The sequence below is a fragment of the Manihot esculenta genome, chromosome 6 (genome assembly GCF_001659605.2).
Source record: "Manihot esculenta cultivar AM560-2 chromosome 6, M.esculenta_v8, whole genome shotgun sequence".
NCBI classification, from domain to species: domain Eukaryota; kingdom Viridiplantae; phylum Streptophyta; class Magnoliopsida; order Malpighiales; family Euphorbiaceae; genus Manihot; species Manihot esculenta.
In genome coordinates, this window is record NC_035166.2 from 6343720 (window position 1) to 6363100 (window position 19381).

Consider the following 19381-nt stretch of genomic DNA (forward strand, 5'->3'; position numbering starts at 1 on the left):
AAGTCCTATGTTCCAAATGGAAACAATAACTTTTCTACACCCAAAATCACTATAAATTTTCCATAACTAAAATTGAATAATTATTTAGGAGAACATTTATTTACGATCATAAAAAAAAATAGTGATATTAGTATAAAATAAATTAATAAGACAAATTAAAAAATTTTAGAAGTAAAATAAGTTTCTAAAATATATTAATTTTACCATGATTTTTTTTTTTAATTATGGATGACAGATAATTTTTTATTGCTTTGAATTAAAGAACTCAATTATTGAAAGGTGAATGCATTTTCCATGTTTTCCCTTATTTTCCACAGAAATTGAAACTGGAGTTATCTTAGGAAAATAAAATGAAAACAGAACTAATTTCAAGAATAAACAGGCTCTTTATAACTACATGAATCACATATCTAGTTGTAAATAATACTCAAGTGTCAATATAACACAATTCACACAAGAATTACCTTAGTGAAGGTGCAATGATAGAGGATGCAGCACTTTGAAGAATACTAACACCAATTAATCGAATAAAGGATGTCTTATCCTGCTCCAAAACAAACTTTACAGTGGTGCCTGTGAAAATTTGTGCATTCAATAAGAAGAAAACTATTCCTTGGATTATTGAAGGCATACAGTCAATTATGGATACTAATACCATTCAACGAGGCAATCCGATCTGAGACCCATGTTCTTGAGACAACAAGAAAAGCAACTGCAAGTAAGTGTGCCCCTTGTTTATCAAGCACAGTTGGTACCTGAAATGAAAGCATTAGAAAAGAAAAATAAATAGATAGAAACATAAAACAGACACCCAAGAATCGATAAACTTTTGAGACAGATGCATTGTAGAGGCCATAGCATCCCATTCAGTAGGTTGTGGGAAAATACCAATGCAACCAAGCAGAAGACCACAAATATTGATGGGATTATGATGGCAACAGACATACAAAAGGAGTGCCAAAGCTAACTATAATGACCGAGCACTTTGGGAACTTAATTAGAGATCCATTAGTCTTGTTTTGAGCTCCACTTATCTGGCACTTTGACGATAGGAATCATTGTGGGGAACTTAATTGGAGCCCTTCATCTTGTTTTGGTGTTCCTCGCCCAGGAAATTTGCAGAATGTTACTTTCTAGAAGAAGGTTGTTCTTCCAATTTAGAGTCCATAGAAAGTTCTAGATTTCTACATGGGTATTTATTTAAATTGCTAGTTGATTAAGGATTTTGGGTCCAAAGCAAAGCTTAACCTTTAATTTATCTAAAAAGCATAAAGGTTAAGCTTTACTTTGGACTCAAAATCCGTAAGAATGAGGATTAACTTTTTAAGTCTATAATACCTATGTGATGTTGTTTCATAGTTTTCTGATCAGCAAAATTTCCTGCATTTTTTTATCAGCAAGATTCCTGCAGTTTTGCTTCTTAAGAGTTGTTTGATACATTCCTACTCTTGATTGTGATGCCTAGGGATGTTTAGGTGAGAAGCCTACTCTTTGCTCACTTTGACTAATTTGGTCCTGTAACCAGGACTAACAATCTGCTTCTTGTACAAATTCTACTTCCAAGCCTATACCCTTGTAAAACTGAACTTTCCAATCACTTCCCACTTCAGACATCAACAAAACCTTAAATTTTAGCCTTAACCCTTAATCTGCAGGCTGTCTCCTGCATCAGATATATAATGCAGTTGCAAGAAATTTATAAGCTAACTAGCTCTCAGATTTTGTGTCTTGTGTATAAGCCGATTCCAAAATGATAACACTATCAGAATGAAGTCAGAAGTCATGAGCTCACTAATATAGCACTACAAATTTATTAAAACCTATTAATTAGCCACACAATCTAGAGTCGACAAAATCTTACGCCTCATGCAACTTTTTAGCTTGATATATGAATGGATAATGAATGCAGAAGTGAATTAAAGAATTAGCAATAGGAAGCCTCATGTGTCTGAGTCAAGTGTGCTCTAATTCCTTCTAGAAACAACAACAATCTACAGAGACTTGTGAGGTGTATCCTAACACCATGATTTGTCAGGCCTTACGATCTACATCAATTGATGACATAAATTAATTTCATGACCTGAGTTGAACAACTTGAATTTCTACAACATAATGTAGCCGTTCTTCTAGATGCAAATTGCTAACTGAAGGAGGATTAAAATCAGCCATATAATAATTTCCTCTTGAACTTTCACATATAATTTTATTGAACCCACTATAGTCCATGTCATGTGTACTTCAAATAAAATATTATCTGTGTAATATGGCACACTCTACCAACTAAAAGAACCACCCAGCTCTCTACTGTGAACAATCCATAAAAATAAAGTAAAATTGAAATCCGAGACCATATGCCCCTCTTTCCCTCTCTTCTCAACACAAGCATACTGATAGGTATCAACAGCAGATGGACCAGCCAGTTCCAAATGGGCCGAGACAGCTGCAAGTTTATTCCAGGAGAAAATTTAAAGAGTCCAAAGAAAAGGGAATTCTAGAAGAATTAGACGTTACTGCTGCAGGAATAAAGGAAACGGAAAGGACAGAAGGACAGATGGCAGAGGGAGCAAATTAGCAACAAGGACAGCAATGATTGTTGACGGTAAGAAATATATAAAAAGAAACGGGCAGAGAGTGAGGGTATGCTTGAATGTATTTCTCTCTCTCTCTCTCTCTCTCTCGGAGGGACGAATTAGCAATGATGACAGCAATTATTGTTGACAGTAAGAATTATATGAAAAGAAACGTGCAGAGAGTGAGGGTATGCTTGAATGTATTTCTCTCTCTCTCTCTCTCTCTATTAAATAGCCCGACAAGATAAAAGGAGACAAATTCTGGAGATTAAAATCACTATATATTGCAGTATCAATATTAACTTCATAGCACATCATACAACTTAAGCATAATCAAATACTCATCACAAGAATCCATAGCATTAGCTGATTTGCATAATGCATTCTCAAAAGAAACAAAACACAAACCAGTATTTTAGACATGGCTGCTACTCTCAATGCCAATGCCCTTGGAGCCCTTTGGAGTTGTGGGACAATTGGCAATTGAAGACCAGGATCTGCACCGTGAAATGCCACTATAACCTCTGAAATATATGATTGCGCCTTTGAATTTGAGAATGCAGAATCCTATATGAGGGTTACATAGGGAATCACATCCAAGTAAACAGAAAATCCATTTATTGAATATATATATAATATATATATATATATATATATATATATATAGAAAAAGAAAGAAAGAAAGAAGCTTTTAGGATAAAGGTCACCTTATTAGAGGTGGAAAATGCACGTTGAACTAACATTGCATCACTCTTGCGTTCAGTCTCACAAGCGCTTGTGTCATTGGTCCCAGGTTCAGTCAGGGCAGCAGAATCCCTCCTGAAGTCTCGAGTGTTTAGTACACACATTCCCATCTTCCCTTCAAACATATATAGAAAATAAAATAAAAATTTGACAAACTAAAAATGAGACCTTTTGTAACTAACTTGCCAGCCCCCTTCTCCATCCAAGGACAGAACAACATCATGAAACGCAACTAGAGCTGGACGGTGTGATATGGTTATACATGAAGTTCCCATAGCTCTAACTTTAGCACAAAATCGTTCCTCCATGTCAGTAGTCACTGCACTGGTGCACTCATCTAGAATTGCAAATTTAGGCTTGTGGTAGAATAGTCTGGCCATGCCTAACCTTTGTTGCTCTCCCAAAGACAATTCCTCACCCCAATTTACCTCCTGCTCAGGTGGATAACGGTCTAACAGATACTCAAGATCAACCTACACAGTGGACAACCAAATTTCCAGCACTATATGATTTGAATGGAATAATGTATTAATGTTACAGGAAAAACAAGCAATAGTCTATGCATTGTCAGAAAAAGACCAAGGAAAAAGGGGATAAGACAAGATACATTTTTCAAGAGCTCCAACATTCCACTCTGTGTTAGTGGTTCAACCTCCTGGTCCACAGTGAGAGGATAAATTAACTGATCACGAAGTGTGCCTACAGCTGTATATGGCCTTTGTGGCACATAGAAAATCTCCTTATTAAGATCAGAACCAACACCAGGTTTCACAATATGGCCAGACACCAAAGGCCAGAGGCCACCTAGAACTCGGAAGAGTGAACTCTTACCACTACCATTTGGACCTTCAGTGAAAATATAACACATAAATTTTAGACAGAAGCATGTCAAAAAAGCTAATGAGCAAATAAAACATGTTTTGACACCTAGTCATAATAAGCATTTTCATTAAATTATAAATAAAGCACAACATCAGAAAACATCAAAAGAAAGTAATACAAGTTACTTATGCAAACAAGATACCAAGAAAGAAAAAATAAATGAATAACACAAGATTGCCTCCAAGCTACATTTATTACTAAAACTCATACAACGTTGACACCAGGAGCTTAACAAAAAACAAAGGTTGCCAATCAGTTAGCGTGATGGCCAGCTGCTTTGGGAAACAAACGTTTCCCACATCGATAGATTAGGAAAATTAAGAAGAATATATAATTAGCTAGCAAAAACTAAATAACTTGGGTTAACAATTTTCAATCAAGTGGAACATGAGTCCAAAAATTATTTGGGTCAGTTTGGACCGAACTGTTACAATTGGTATCAAAACCACTCTGCATCAGAAAAATTATGCAGAGCTAGTGGACTTGCGAGGAAAAAGCTACCATGCAAGATGAGGTGGAGCCGCCCGAGACACCAGTGAACCATAATACCCGAGTGCATAGTCCGAACTTAGCAATTGTATCCGATTCAACGATCATGATAGGGACGTCACAAATTTAGTGGGAAAGAGTGTGACGGCCAGCTGCTTCTATTTCCCACATCGATAGATAAGGAAAATTAAGAAGAATATATAATTAATGAACAAAAGATACTACATAACTTGGATTAACCATTTTGGGCCAAGTGAAAAATGAGTTTAAAAGTTATTTAAGTCAGTTTTTACAGTTAGAATCCCAATAAAGCAATGTCTCAGGATGGCAATCTCAAAATGCAACATGCACCCTTGCACTGGCAAACCAATAATATCAATAACCCCTTGGCTTTTACCAAAAAATACATCAGCCAGTGATTGATATTATCTGCATTCAAGTCCATGAAGATCAACAATGACAAACCAAAGAAAACTTTTCCTAGTAAAGTAAATGAAGCCATATAGGCAAAGGTATACCGTCACAAGTAAATGAAGCCATATAGGCAAACGTACACTGTCACAACAAATATAAGATTTAAGTCCCTGCTCAACTGCTATAGATATGAAAACAAATGGGGACTGTAAATATATTGTTAACATAAACACTGCTTAGAAGAGATACTGCAAATACTAAATTTTTTTATAGGTCAATTAGTCTTAAAAAACCCCATCGTTTACGTGTTTTTGCAATTTAATCCTAACTTTTTAATTTCGGCAAACTAGGCCAAAATTAAATTTTTTTTTTATACTGCAAATACCATAGTTGCTTCTTAATCATAGCTCTTAGTTACCATAGTTAGATTAATAAAATAATTGTGGTTAAAAATTAAATTAGGTTGAAAATAAAAAAAAAAAACCCTAAAACAATCCCTAATTCATCTAGGGATCAGCCTCATCAAGACTATTCAAAGTGGGTTTCTTTTGAGGAGCTATCTTGAAAATCAATTGGTGGATACATATTATCAGACCATTTAGGCTCTTTCATTTTCAAGGATTTCTCGAAAGCATCTAAACTCAAGCATCCAATGGAGTTCTTCTTTAAGCGATTGTTTCCTTTGAAAGGCCCTTAGGGTTCGAAAAGGAGTCAATATCCATATTAAAGCCAAATTTCTTGCCGCAATCCCAATTATGAAGAATTTCCCGAATTTTATCATTAGAACTAAAAGTTGAAGTCGAAGCTCTATTACCTAAATTTGTGTCTATGGTCATGGATTCAAAGCCGACATCAGCGACATCAGCTCGGATCTTGACTAGATTTGTCAGTCTAGGAGCTCTGGGATGTTGGGAAGCAAAGGAAAAGGGTTTGGATGATTTAGCTGAATCAGAGATGGGCTAGAGAGAAAAGCTAGAAATATTATTAGCCAGAAGAGAAGCCATGGTTGTGGTTTAGATGGTAGAACAGAGAGGAATAAAAGTGAATTTAGATAGTTTAGATGGGATGCTTTTAGGATTTCTTTTTAATTTCAACTTAATTTAGTTTTTTAACCACAATTATTTTACTAATCTAACCACGTTAACTAAGAGCTATGGTTAAAAAGTAACCATAGTTGTTTACGTGTACAAAGGGAACCCACTTTTAATATTTAAAAATATCACGTGGTAAGCCACCTCAGCAACGACACACTCCCCAAATAGGATTTTAAATTAGGATAAAATATTTCCAAAAGTTTCAATCTTGGCCTAATTTGCCAAAATTGAAATATTATGATTAAAACGCAAAAACACGTAAACGTTGGGCTTTTTAAGACCTATTGGCTTTTTTATACTACCATCTAGTTCCTCTGTTAAATTCCAACTCCAAGCTGATACAAAACTGAAAATTCCATTAAAGCAATTTGTGGCATATAAAATTGAAAGCAATGCTAGAGAAACCACACAGTGAAATGAAATCTATGATACTTTCCCTTTCCCCGGATCATCAAGATAAAGTCAGAGAGCATGAGCATTTACACCTTTTGTTTTTTCATTTTTCTGTAGCAATTTATTTTCTTTCAGCATATTAGGAAGCGATTCCAAGCTAGCACACATTTAAATGAGGGAAAAGTAGAGTCCCCACATGCTTTGAAAAGAACCAGGCTTTATGAACTGCTCTTACCCATAGCTTGTCTTAATAAAAATCTTGACAAAATTCCCCTCACCTGTGACTCTTCATATCCAAAATGGAATGAGAATTTTCAATTGTTAATGTCAAAATGTGACAGTATGGGAATATTGGACTATGTCCACAACCTCTACAAATTTTTTCAACATAACTAAATTACTCAATCTCATAGTCCAACATATATTAGCCAAGGTTTTCAAACCCCAAGCCACTCTTCAAACTGGAAGAAATAGAGGGTGCCAGATTAAAAGTTTAGCTGGCAGTTGAACCAGGTTTCTTCGATATATATTAATATCAATGAAAAAGTACAAAAAAGTATCCTATGGTTTCGTTTATTTTCACTTCTAAGTCTATGGTTCAATTTGTAACATAATGGTACCTCATGGTATCGCACCATTAGCAAACAGCATCAGAAAACGTTGACATGGGAAGCAAAATATGTTTAATTAAGAAAATAAAAAAGAACTTAAAACAAGAGAAGAAAAATAAAATCAGATAACAGTACCCAATTTTTTTCTTTTTATTTCTTTTTATTTTTCTAAATTAAAAATTACATTTTACTTGCCACCGTTGCCAATGTCGCAATATCACATGCTACCATTTTATTATAAAAACCGCAAACCCTAAAGTGAAAAATCGATGAAACCACAGGGTATTCTTTTTGTACTTTTCCCCTGATATCAAATAACTATATTAAGAACAGTAGAACATTAAAATTCACAATTAAATTAAAATATAAAAATAACAATATAATCAAATTTTTGATATAATAAAACTTTTTAACAAATAATCTGATATTTTAAAATAATAAAATTTTACAATGAAAAATAATTAGAACTTAAAATAAAATTTTAAATGACAATAAATATATTTATCATAATGAAAATAAAATTAAAGCAGCTTTGGATATTACTTCTTATGTCTAGACAATGTTGACTTTGACCTTTAGAAAGTAAAATGAGGTTAACTTGGGAGAGAATTTAACCAAAATGGTCATGTAGTTTCTAGATGGAAGAGCTTAAAATTTCTAAAACAACTTTGTAGGCACAATTTTTTCTTTTTTTAAAAAAAGGGCTGGTAGCCCTTTTCATTTAAAATACAATCAGCAAACTAAATAAGAATTTATAAGAAGACCCACTCGCATACTTTTTAAAAAAAGACCAAGTAAGAGTTGGGTTTTCCAAAAGTGGAGTAAACAGTTCTAAATACACATAAAAAGAACAAAAGGAAAATGAAAAAGATGGAAAGAAAGAGCCAAACGGTAATTCCCCTTCATATCATGCTCTGCAAACAAGCCCATTACTTCTCACTATGTAATGATGTGCATCAGAGGAAAATTACAAACAACACATCCATGAATCCCAAATTCACCATCCCGTTAAGCACAATCCAATATTGGCCAGCATTTTTCTATTGGGATCGCAAAGATAAGCTGATCAAATATTAAATGTTTGTCCTAATCCAGTACTTGACATCAACAAGGGATTGACGATAAAAAGCTCCTGTGGGATGGCCATTAATAGGTATGCATATTACAAAAAAAAAAGGTTAAAAATTTGGGAAAGAAGTACCCTAGTTTCACATAAGATATGCGTGTTAATAGAAAAAAAAAAAAAAAAAAAAAAAAAAAAAAAAAAACTTTAAAAAAGTTGTGAAGAACCATACTGAAATGGCAAGAAAAGATAACTGATAGAATACAATTGAAAAATGGAGATATTTTAATTTGTAAGTTGAACAAATACCTGTAATTAACAGATTAGATCCTGATTCAACTTTAAGAGTCAGATCTTCCACCAAAACATTACGAGTTGGGGTAACAACCTAGAAGGCATTACTGCTATAAGCAACACAAAATGTGTAATAATAACAACATGAAGAAATGAACTCCTTAAGTTTTGACTTTCGAGTACCTTGACCTTAGAAAACTCCACATAATCAGCTTCACTGAAGTAGTTCCTACTTCCACTTCTTTGTAGAGATGTTTTATCTTCACAGTTTAGCTCTCTTGATATTACTATTAACTCATGAATGCGATCAGCATAACCACTGCAATAACACAAATATTAGGCTTAGAGGATAACCAGAACCATGTGTAAAGCATGCCCAAGGACAAATCAATCAAGTTCCCTACTAATCAGTAAAATAATAATCTTTTATTTGTTCTTTTGCACTCTTCCTCTCTTTTTCTCTCCAAAAATAATTTTCTCACTTCATTCCATAAATTATTTTCATTGGAGAAAAGTGGAACATGGATGTGATGTAGAACAAATAGAAGTATAGAACACTCAAAGGGAAATAAACAAAACTTACAAAACTCTATCAATCCTCAATTTTTTATAACAATAACTCCAAAAGACCTGAATTGCATAGGTATTTGTAGACTACTACTAGGAATTAGGAATCCCGAAGCAAGAAAATACTAAACCACTGCTAACTAGGAATATCAAACCACTGACTAATTAAATAAACATTACTTTCTAATTAAATTTCCTAAATCAATGTGGAACCTTCTTCTACCACATAATTTAGTTCTAACTTCTTTCAGAAGAAATTGGGTAGAGTTAATAACTACATAGGTACTTGTAGACTAATACTAGGAATCTCAAAATAAACAAAATAGTAAATCAATGTTATCTAAGTATATCCAAGCAACATTAACAAGGAAATTCTAAACAACTATATAATTAAATATTACTTCCCAATTAAATTTCCTCAATTTCTTCCTAAAATCCCTGATAGAAGAAGGTTCCACGTCAGGAAGCAAGAGCAGTTTTATGGAGGGAGGGGACCGGGGGCAAAGGGAAAAAACTGCTGATATTGAGAAGGTGAACAAACAAATAAGGCCTCCTTCGAGGCTAGGATGCCAAGAATATATTGTTAACCACCTGAGACGATTGAGTCGTCTTGAACTTATAGAAAGAGTTCCCAAGGACTGAAATAGTGATATAATAACACTGGTGTGATATCTTAAGTTGCTTAACATTGTTGCCCTTCCCAAAGTAGAGGCATCAGGTCTAAGATTGCCAGCAAAAAAGGGCTCTATAATCAATACAACTGCGACTGTAGCACCAAGATACTTCACCAAAAAATCTTGAATCATGCCAAACCACCAATGGTCATGAAGAACAATTCTCATGTGTCTTACAAGATCCTTAAATTTCTGCTGAATATGTGATTCCTCTCTACGTTCTCCACCATAGAATGCTATACTTTCAGCATGGGTCCTTAAACGTGAATGAAGCTGCCGATATTCACCTTCCAACTGTTGTTCTTTTGACATCAGTTTCCCAAAAGCAGGAGAAAAGTTTCTAATCATGGTCCCTGCTCCCAACACATAGGCCTGAGAACATTAACATCATGTGTCAACTATCAAGTGGAAAATTTTTAAGAGACCAATTTCATCATATTAAGCTCAAAGCCCATCAGAAGCCATTCAAAAGTATAAAATACCATAAAGAATATCAAGAATTCAGATAAAAAAATACCAATATCCAAAAAATATATTTTGGGCTAGCATAAGAGCACAGGCGCCAAGTATAGAGAAGGCCATCAGTAACTGCTGTCAGGTCTTCCTGTACCAGTTCACTCAACTCTGAACAAAATCTTGGCACATCACTTGCAATTCGTTGTTCAGGATTAGTAATCCGACCATCAACATGTGATATCTTATAGTAAGCCATGTTCTGAAACCCCAATAAAAGTATGAATAATTGCTCAGACAAAACGAAGCAAGCACTGAATAAAGCCATAAATGCATTCATTTTTCAAGAGAAAATAGCTTTTTCCTATACAAAATTGCCAACAAAGTAAAAAAGCTGCATCTACAGTAAAGCATGGAGACAAAGATCATATGTTCTGCAATGATAAAGCAAAAGCAGCATATTCTAAACTAAAGCATGGAGATACAGGTCATATATTCTGTATTGATTTCCAAGTTCCAGCGTAGTTCACAAAGATAGGATCTACACATGCCATATCTCCACCAAAACACGTGTATGTTTTGACACATGCACACTATGAATTTAAATCGCAGTTGCAGCCACATTCGCAGTCAGTCACAAATAATGGGAACAGGATTCATGTGATGAAATCCAAATGAATTGAATTCGAATACTAATAATAAAAAAATCAGGAATGTTTATTTCCCATCAAATATAAATGTATCATAATTACCTCAAAATAATGTGAATGGATACGTTTAGTCAATATTCTTCTGAAACACAGACTTAATGTCCCAGTTACATACTTTGAAGTAGAATGAATAGTGGATAGGAGAAAACATAATAGGATATTTTCAGATATCAGCCTGAAAAATAATGGCACGCGTCGAAGGAAGGCAGCACGGAATAGAAACCCCTGTACTTTTGCTAATCTATTGCTCAAAGCAGTTCTCATCACCTGCAAAACAGTGGAAAAGCACATTTCTAATCAAGTAATGAATAAATCAATAAACAATTCGAAGACAGAGGATAATGTTGGTTCTCATATAATAAACTAATCCTTTGCATTAGTTACAATTGCTGATACTCGCTTTGCAGGTATGAAAAATCCATTTAAAACAGCACTTGTCATCGCTAAGGTCAACCAACTCCTTGGTACACAACCTATTTCTGTTGTGTTAAGTTTGTTGTTTCATAAACTCTAGTTCCCAAGTAAGAGCACCCAAATTTCAAATAGTTCACTTATTTGATTATTTTATTTGTTTCAAGAAAAAAGTGCAGCAAATATCATTAATATAATGGTTTCCATCTGCAGAGGTGCAAGGATGGGCTGATCATTCTATTAACCAAAAAGAAATTGTCATGTCTTTCTCAGCAAAGATATGACTAAAACAATCAAAGTTGTGCTATTATCAATTAAGTTTGCTCAACCAATCATTAAGTTGTTAAATGTGACAATAGAGAGCCAAGGCTGCAATGGATTGTCGTACCTCAAAGGGCCTGCAGACAAGAAGTCCATCAACTCACCATATTATGGATAAAAAAATCTGATGCAGTAATAGAATTTATAACAGCTTAGCAGCAAAACTGAAGAAAGTAAAGGTGCAACGGGCTTATTAGGTTTATTTTCCAACCGTCCTCAGAAAGTTACGTATTTCTTTTTGAGATTAAAAATGTATTAATGGCTTATGCAGTAGGATGCCAAAAACTGTTTGCAAATAACATGCAACACATTGCTTATGTAGTAAAAAAAAGCCATGAAATCTCAGAATATTGAAGGGCCATAAAGAGAAAATTAAAATTTATAAACCTAAGAATTCTTATGCCTCTTCAACCAAAGGGAAGAAGTAATCAAGACTCTTTAACCCCTCTTCAGCTATGAGAATCCATGGAAAAATGTTACTGGGAATCACATCAACACAAATATTGCTACTGGTTCACCTCATCTTTTGACCATCTTCTATATTCAGTTTTGATATTAGGTCATTTTTTTACCCCTAACCTATATATCAAAATGTACTAAATAACTTTACTCTTAGTTGAAATCAATTACATTGGATATAAGAATAAGAGAGCCTTTGAGAGCTAATGCACTGCATTGTCCGCACGAGATACACAACCGACCAGTGCTTCGTGCATCTGATCACCAGCTAGCATTTACAGTGATGTCAGGTCATTTTTATCCCTCAATGTAGCATCACAACACAATATGAATGCTGGATACACAACCAGTATTATTTTACGTATTTCTTGCCAGTAGTACAATGCTTCAAATCATAATATCCTACAGAAGCTAGATATCTTTGGAACTTGTAAGATATTTGTTGCTGCAATCAACTACAGTAAAGTTGAACCAAGTGGGTTTTCTATTGTAAACTTGAATTTACAGGAGTCAACTGACTCCTGATACTGGACAGAGCCAGAAAACATATTTACAGTTGTATAACTTCTTTGCAATAAGTAGAGAAAAGTTCCCTTCTGGGGTACTCCGAAGGTGTAACCTAGGCAACGAAAAATGGGCCCGATACTTCTAAGGAACTACCAAAAGGAGTCTCAAAACTCTCCCTCAAACAAAAAAGGGGGAAAACTTTAAAAAACTATAGGTGAAGAATAAGAAAATTAAACCATTATTTGCATATTTGAGCATAAATTGTTTATGTACTACCAGAAAAGCTTAGAAGAATAGATGATGAAAACAAGAATATTTGAGTTAACATGTAACAAAGACTTACTGCTATGGCTATCATAGCAAAAAGGTCGCTTGTTCCCCTTTTGCCCATCTCAGACAAAAGAACAGAAGCTAGAACATGGAGTGATTTCAAACTTCCTTTCTTTTTAATAGTTTTCTTAACTTCTTTCGTAACCCGCTCGTCCGAATCGTCATTATCTTCTCTAAGCCCATTGTAATGACCAAAAGAATCAAACTTTTTAGAGCTGTTCCGTGACTTCACATATGCAGTAGTCCCACCAACCACCAAGATACCGGCAGCAAGCAGTAGAGATTTCCTGTTTAGATAACAGAAAAAAAAATAATCTTAGTTCATCCATGAAATAGACGACTCAGATTGTGTTTTGAAAGTTGCATGCAGCATATAATAGTAAATAAATGATTCTCTACCATAATGTTATCTAGTAGAGCAGCTAAAGTTATAATAAAAAAATTTAAAAAAAAAAAACAAAGGGGAATAAAATAGAAAATCATCTCCACAGGCACAACCAAATAGGAAGGACTACAAGCAACAATTCTATTATTCATTCTTTAAAAGAAATTGCCAACCAAATCGATAACAGATGAATGATAATGAAAATCACAAAAATATTGATATTTTTCTTTTAAATTAAGAAATGTAACATCAAAAATAACAGAAGTTTGCAAATTAATAAAAAGGAGGGTCTGCTTACTTGCATTAGAAGTATTCTTCTTCACGTTCTCTATTATTTCAAGTTTTATAATTTATTCAAAAGGGAAACACCTAACAGCCTTTCATCATTGCTTTCTACTACCTTCTGTTACTTAACATGTTGCACTTAAATCAGATAGTGTATTGAATTAATTATTCCCTAAAATATAATAGTAATGGTCATAGTGAGATGACAATGTTGAGTAGCAATAAAAGATTGTCAAGCTGGTGTTGTGATGAACGGCAACAAATTTGGAGGCGGAGGACGATGACGGCCACAGCATCCATATGGATACTTATTTGGGTAGTAAAAGTGTGTAAATAAGCCAACAATGACGGTGAGGTGCCTGTAGTTGACGCAGGGTTCCTATAAACCTATTATAAATATACTATTATTTTGAGTAATGTTTAGGTTTTATTTCCCCATATTTCAGGGTTCCTAGGACTCTTATTTAAATAAACTTGTCCACGTATAGTTAGAATCTAAATTCTAATAAATAGGCTAGACACTCGAACAAAATTTACTTTCCCTTTTTGGTCCTTGTGTGAACTAAAATTCATAGATTTACCAGTTATCCTTTCTCACCATTAAATTTTCTTTTTTCACAAATTATAACATCATCACAAAGCACTTCTGAAAAAGTAAAACAGTGAACCAAGTTGTGCCTAAACATATTAAAAACCTCGCAACCTTGTCAGGAGCACCCCTCGAGTAAAAGTTTCCACAGCCAATTGACCAAAATGAGGATCGAATTTGCACCAATTTAATTTGACATAAAATAGACAAATATGATAAATCTTTTTTTTTTCAGATAATGAAGGGATTCCCCCCATTCTATTATTGCTCATATTAACTAAAGCAACTAAAGAATGGCTCAATAATTTGTCTTTCCTTTTCAAAGCCAAAACTACAAGGCAAAATAAGAGGACCAAGAACATTTCATTGTATTTCGATGAAGGGAGAAGGGGAAGAGAGGGGGGACAATGCAAGTCATGGTATTAAAATATCTCCTTTACCAGGACAAATGTAATTTACTAATGAGTCAACCAACAATGCCATAACATCAGGTTCCTACATTGCTAACAAGAGACACAGTGTGATCTCCAAAAGCCCATGTTAGAAAGTAAAACTGGTTTGAGATCTCCTTCACTCTCATATTTTTCCTTCTTTTACTTAGAAATAAAATAATAATAATAAAAAAAGAGAAGCTGCTCACTAATGAATATCTAACAACTTCAAGGAAACAGATTCAAATGCAGATTGCCACCATACAACATTCTAAACACATAAGACTATCCACATATGGTAACTTCCATTTGTTATGGGATGTAAGTAGACAAAATTGCTTCCCCATAATCTCATCGAAAGAACAGTATGGATTATTTGTAATTTTTATAGATCACACCCATCCACTGGGCATCTCATGATAAATCACCCCCTCCCCTTTCCATAATTATCATCTACTTGCTTAGAAGCCTTAGGTTACATCATTAGTTCATCTCCTGTGTCATTTTGCTAGCAGAGATAAGCACAATGAAATATAAATGATTGTAGACAAAATGAGAGATGGCAGAAGCATTCATTTCATAAATTTCACATGAAATACCGATGAATAATAGCAATTGTTGAGGACCAATTCATTGGCTTTTAACAGCCAAATTATGCTATATGTACCTAATATTGTGGGAGAACATTCAAGTTGACAAAAAGCAACATTCTATGAATACAACTTTTTCTTCCAATTATGACCAAAACAAACATAGAAGAAAAGTTAATACCTTCTTGAAGCCAAGAGGCTTCGACCATGCTCAGTTAGTTGCAACAATTGCAGAGAAGGCATGGCAGTAAATAAACCTTCCCCTAACAACAGATATCAGCAGCTGGAATACCACCTTCTCGATTTAAAAGGAAACAGAACTGCAATGCACATGAATCAAAAAAATTGCAATGTACAGAGATCAAAGGGAGCAACATCTTTATCTCAAATAATCTGGATCATCTTTTTGTTATTTAATTTTCAAATTTGAGTAATGGGTTTCATGTATTTTTGAATTTCAGTTATGATGTAACTTCATTCTGGATATTGCCTTTCCTTATACAGGGCAGGGATTTTATTAATAGAAACAACCAGAAATTGAGTCCTACAATGAGTCCTCATCAACATTTCACAATAGGTTCCTCACGAATGAGTAGAAACATCAATAAAAGAAAGTCAGCCTGGCGAGAGGAAGATTTTCCAGTACATTGACAACGATATCTTATAAAAGGGGTGTTACCGAAGGGCCTAGTTAACACCATTGCCTTTACCTTAAAGTTCTGCTCTCATCCTATTGTAACTCGCTTCTCTTGAAGCCTAATTTTCCATGAAAAACTAATACAGTTAGCAGAAATTTGTTGATAAAAAATCAGAGAAACTAGTGAAGAGAAAATTATTAGGCGCAAGTCGTTAAGAGCTGGAAAGACATTTTGCTTTCCAGATAAGTCTCTCAAAAGTTCCCTAAAAGAACCTAATGCATCAACCTCAAACACGAACTTCCATCTTCACATGCTTTTTTCTTAATTCGTTTTTCTCGCTAACTAAGCCTATACCAAATCTTCGTGCACTACAGCTGACTGAAAATAACAGCAAATGATAACACGTATTCAATCAACAAAAACGACCCAAGCTAAAACGATTTCAATTCAAAACAAACAATCGCTAGTAAGCTGTAGCACACCTCAAGGTTAGCTAACGATAAGCAAAATGGCATCTCACTGGAAACGACATTCATTTGTCTGCCTCTCTGTCCCAATCTCCTCCAGTGCACTATAATAGCTTCAACCGATTCATGAAGAGTAGATTCAATCCAATAAAATCGAAACCCTAGAAGAATTTGATTTTTGCTACCTACCGCTCTTAAAATTTTGTAGAAAGACAAAATTGAAATCAATTCCCAAGTCTAATGGAGAGAAGGTAAACAGGACAATTTCCTTTTGCAGCTAAGACTGAAAAGAGATGATGATGATTGATGTTGGTGATTGATGATTCATGAAGTGGGCGAGGATCAATTTTCCTGGAATATAAAGGGAAAAGTATGTTTAGGATGACTATTGCCACAGCCATTTTGGCTGTCCGCACATCCTCATATATACTTAAAAATCTAAAAGACTAATTTATCCCTTTACCGGACCAGAATTTATCCCTTTATAATATATCCTTAACTCATATTTCTAAAAATATTTTGGAGTACACAAAGCATTCTCCTACTTCAGATTGAAAACCAGAGCATGCTGGAAATTTTTTGAAAGCTGTGTTTGATTGCTGGGAAAATTTGTTGGAAATTAAGAAATCCCCAGCCTTCATTCGCAACTGTTCGTTTTGAGAAACCTAAGGAAACTTGAAATCCTATGGAAGAGGGCATTTGGTTTGATTTATAAAAATTAATTTAGCCTCATTTGTTTTATAAAAAATAATTTTTATGAAAATATTTTCTAAATATTTTAAGTTTAAAATATTTAAAAAATTAGTTAATAAAAAATTAAATTATTAGAAAAATAATTTTTTCTTTAAAAAAATAATTTTTTTATTTTAAAAATTTTAATAACACTTTTATATATAAATTTATTAATAAATTTTATTTTTAAATTAAAATTAAATAATAAAAAATAGTTATTTTTGTTAAAAAAATTTCCACAAAATTTTTTAAAATATAAATTATTTTTCAACGAATTCTTAAAATTTTAAATGATTATATATTTAACTAAAATATGAGTCATAAGCAATTGGTATATTTGGTACTGTGTAATTTATAAGGATATTTATTATTAAAATTATTAAAATTATATTAAATAGGATAATATAATAATTTATTTAATTAATCCAACGTATGTATATCAAAATAAAAAATTGATTCATCTAAATTTTTTTTCAATCTGATTTTATAAATTTAGAAAATATTATAAACGAACTAATTAAAGTTATTTTTAGAGTTTACAACATATAAATTAAGATAAATATCTTTTAAATTATGATTTATATTCTCCGTTTACAATTTATTTTTTATAAATAAACAGAGATTAAATATTTATTAAATATTATTATTTAGTATTAATTTCATGATAACATATTTCTATATAAATATTACATCCTTTTTAAATATAATGTTATATAATTTTCTATATTACTGAAACAAAAATTTAATCAACGTTAATAACACATTCATTATAATTTACAAAATTTAGGTTTTCGAGAGTTTCAAATTTTACTATACTAATTTTTTTTCACATACCAAATTATTTTGTTAAGAAGATTTTAGTTCATTTTATAAAAAAGTGAATTTAATAATCATTAATTAAATATTATATTGATATTTATATAAAATTAATTAAGTATAATTTGATGAAAAGGTACGAATAACTAATCTAGTGGATATAAGTTTGAGTTCTCCTCATCATTTTCTTCAAATAAATTTTGGGTTTTTAAAAAATTTCAAACATACAGTGCCCCTTTTTTCTGTCAAATTAATGATTTAAGAATTTTTATTTTCAAAATCTTATTTTATTTTAATAATTTCAATGCCGATTTATTAAATACAACACCCATTTACGTGTACTTGTTATTAATTTTATTAATAAAAATAAAAAACAAAATTTTTATAGTTAAAAAATATACGCTCTTACAAATTTAGTATACAAATTTAATTTAATACTATTCTAACTTTTTACGGTTATTAAAATTATAATAAAAATAAAAAGAATATAAATTTTTTTATAAAATTTAAAATCAAAATGCTGTGCAAAAATACCCTATAAATTTATTAAAAATTTAGGTAAACTATAATTTAGTCCCTCTAGTTTAATAAAATATTTACTTTAGTCCCTGTATTTTTAAAAACCTACAATTTAATCTTTCACGTTTAAAAAAACTGCAAAATAGTCTCTACCGTCAAATTTTCAGTTAACATTCCATTTATTTTAATAAAAATGATTAAACTGCCCTTTAAATAAAAAAATCAAATCAAACACTCTTCGCTCCATCCCACTACCTCCCTTCCCCAAACCTCTCTTTCTTCTTCTCCTCGTCCTTTTCTTCTTTTTTTTAGTTGCGGCAGCTCTCCTTCTTCTTCTTCTCCTCATCCCACTACCTCCCCTCTCCAATCTTCTTCTTCTTCTCCTCATTCCAATCCTCACCCTTCCTTAATTGACTACCCTTTAAGTAAAAAAACTCAACCAAACACTATTCACTCCATCCCACTATCTCCCCTCCCCAATCCTCTTGTAACAGCCCGAAAATCCGGACCGCTACCGGCGCTAGGATCCAGATCGGCGTAAGGCCGCCGGGACCCGTAGCAAGCCTGACATATATCCTGTAAACCTGTAAATCCCATACATGATCAACAAAACTCATAAATCTGTAAACATTCTCATATAACAACCAAGCTCAACCTGCACATAAACATAAACATAAACATATCATAAACCTCCACTGGAGCCCTCATCAAATGCTCCAATGGGGTATCTCATCATACATAAGCTTGGCTGAAACATAACCTCATATCTCATATCATAAAGACCATGTACATACAAGTGGGATCAACAATCTGTATTGGTCAAGCACAACTCTATCCTCAATATTCAAAATTTCACAACATGAATTAAAACTCTTTTACATTACATCATAATACAATTGTCATGTTCACAATCTAACTATTACATAACATTGCTTCATACTCT

General features: G+C 33.0%; 1 protein-coding gene across 4 annotated transcripts in view; it reads right to left on the bottom strand.

Annotated features, from left to right (window-relative positions):
- The window catches only part of LOC110618001 (ABC transporter D family member 1), a 30896-nt gene extending 14120 nt beyond the window's left edge, over positions 1–16776 (bottom strand). Inside the window, exons 1-15 of one of the 4 annotated variants that reach the window (XM_043957659.1) lie at positions 16561–16775; positions 16387–16475; positions 15448–15586; positions 13000–13273; positions 11001–11225; positions 10313–10510; positions 9713–10167; positions 8738–8873; positions 8570–8648; positions 3922–4160; positions 3483–3787; positions 3278–3389; positions 2979–3137; positions 656–755; positions 465–573 (exon numbers count right to left, since the gene is read on the bottom strand). In XM_043957659.1, coding sequence (XP_043813594.1) covers positions 465–573; positions 656–755; positions 2979–3137; positions 3278–3389; positions 3483–3787; positions 3922–4160; positions 8570–8648; positions 8738–8873; positions 9713–10167; positions 10313–10510; positions 11001–11225; positions 13000–13273; positions 15448–15509 — 2453 coding nt within the window. In that variant the 5' untranslated portion in view covers positions 15510–15586; positions 16387–16475; positions 16561–16775. Of the gene's footprint in view, positions 1–464; positions 574–655; positions 756–2978; positions 3138–3277; positions 3390–3482; positions 3788–3921; positions 4161–8569; positions 8649–8737; positions 8874–9712; positions 10168–10312; positions 10511–11000; positions 11226–12999; positions 13274–15447; positions 15587–16386 lie in introns of all 4 variants that reach the window. The other 3 variants (XM_021760991.2, XM_043957661.1, XM_043957660.1) reach the window with 3 other exon arrangements.
- Between the last annotated feature and the right edge of the window lie 2605 nt (positions 16777–19381).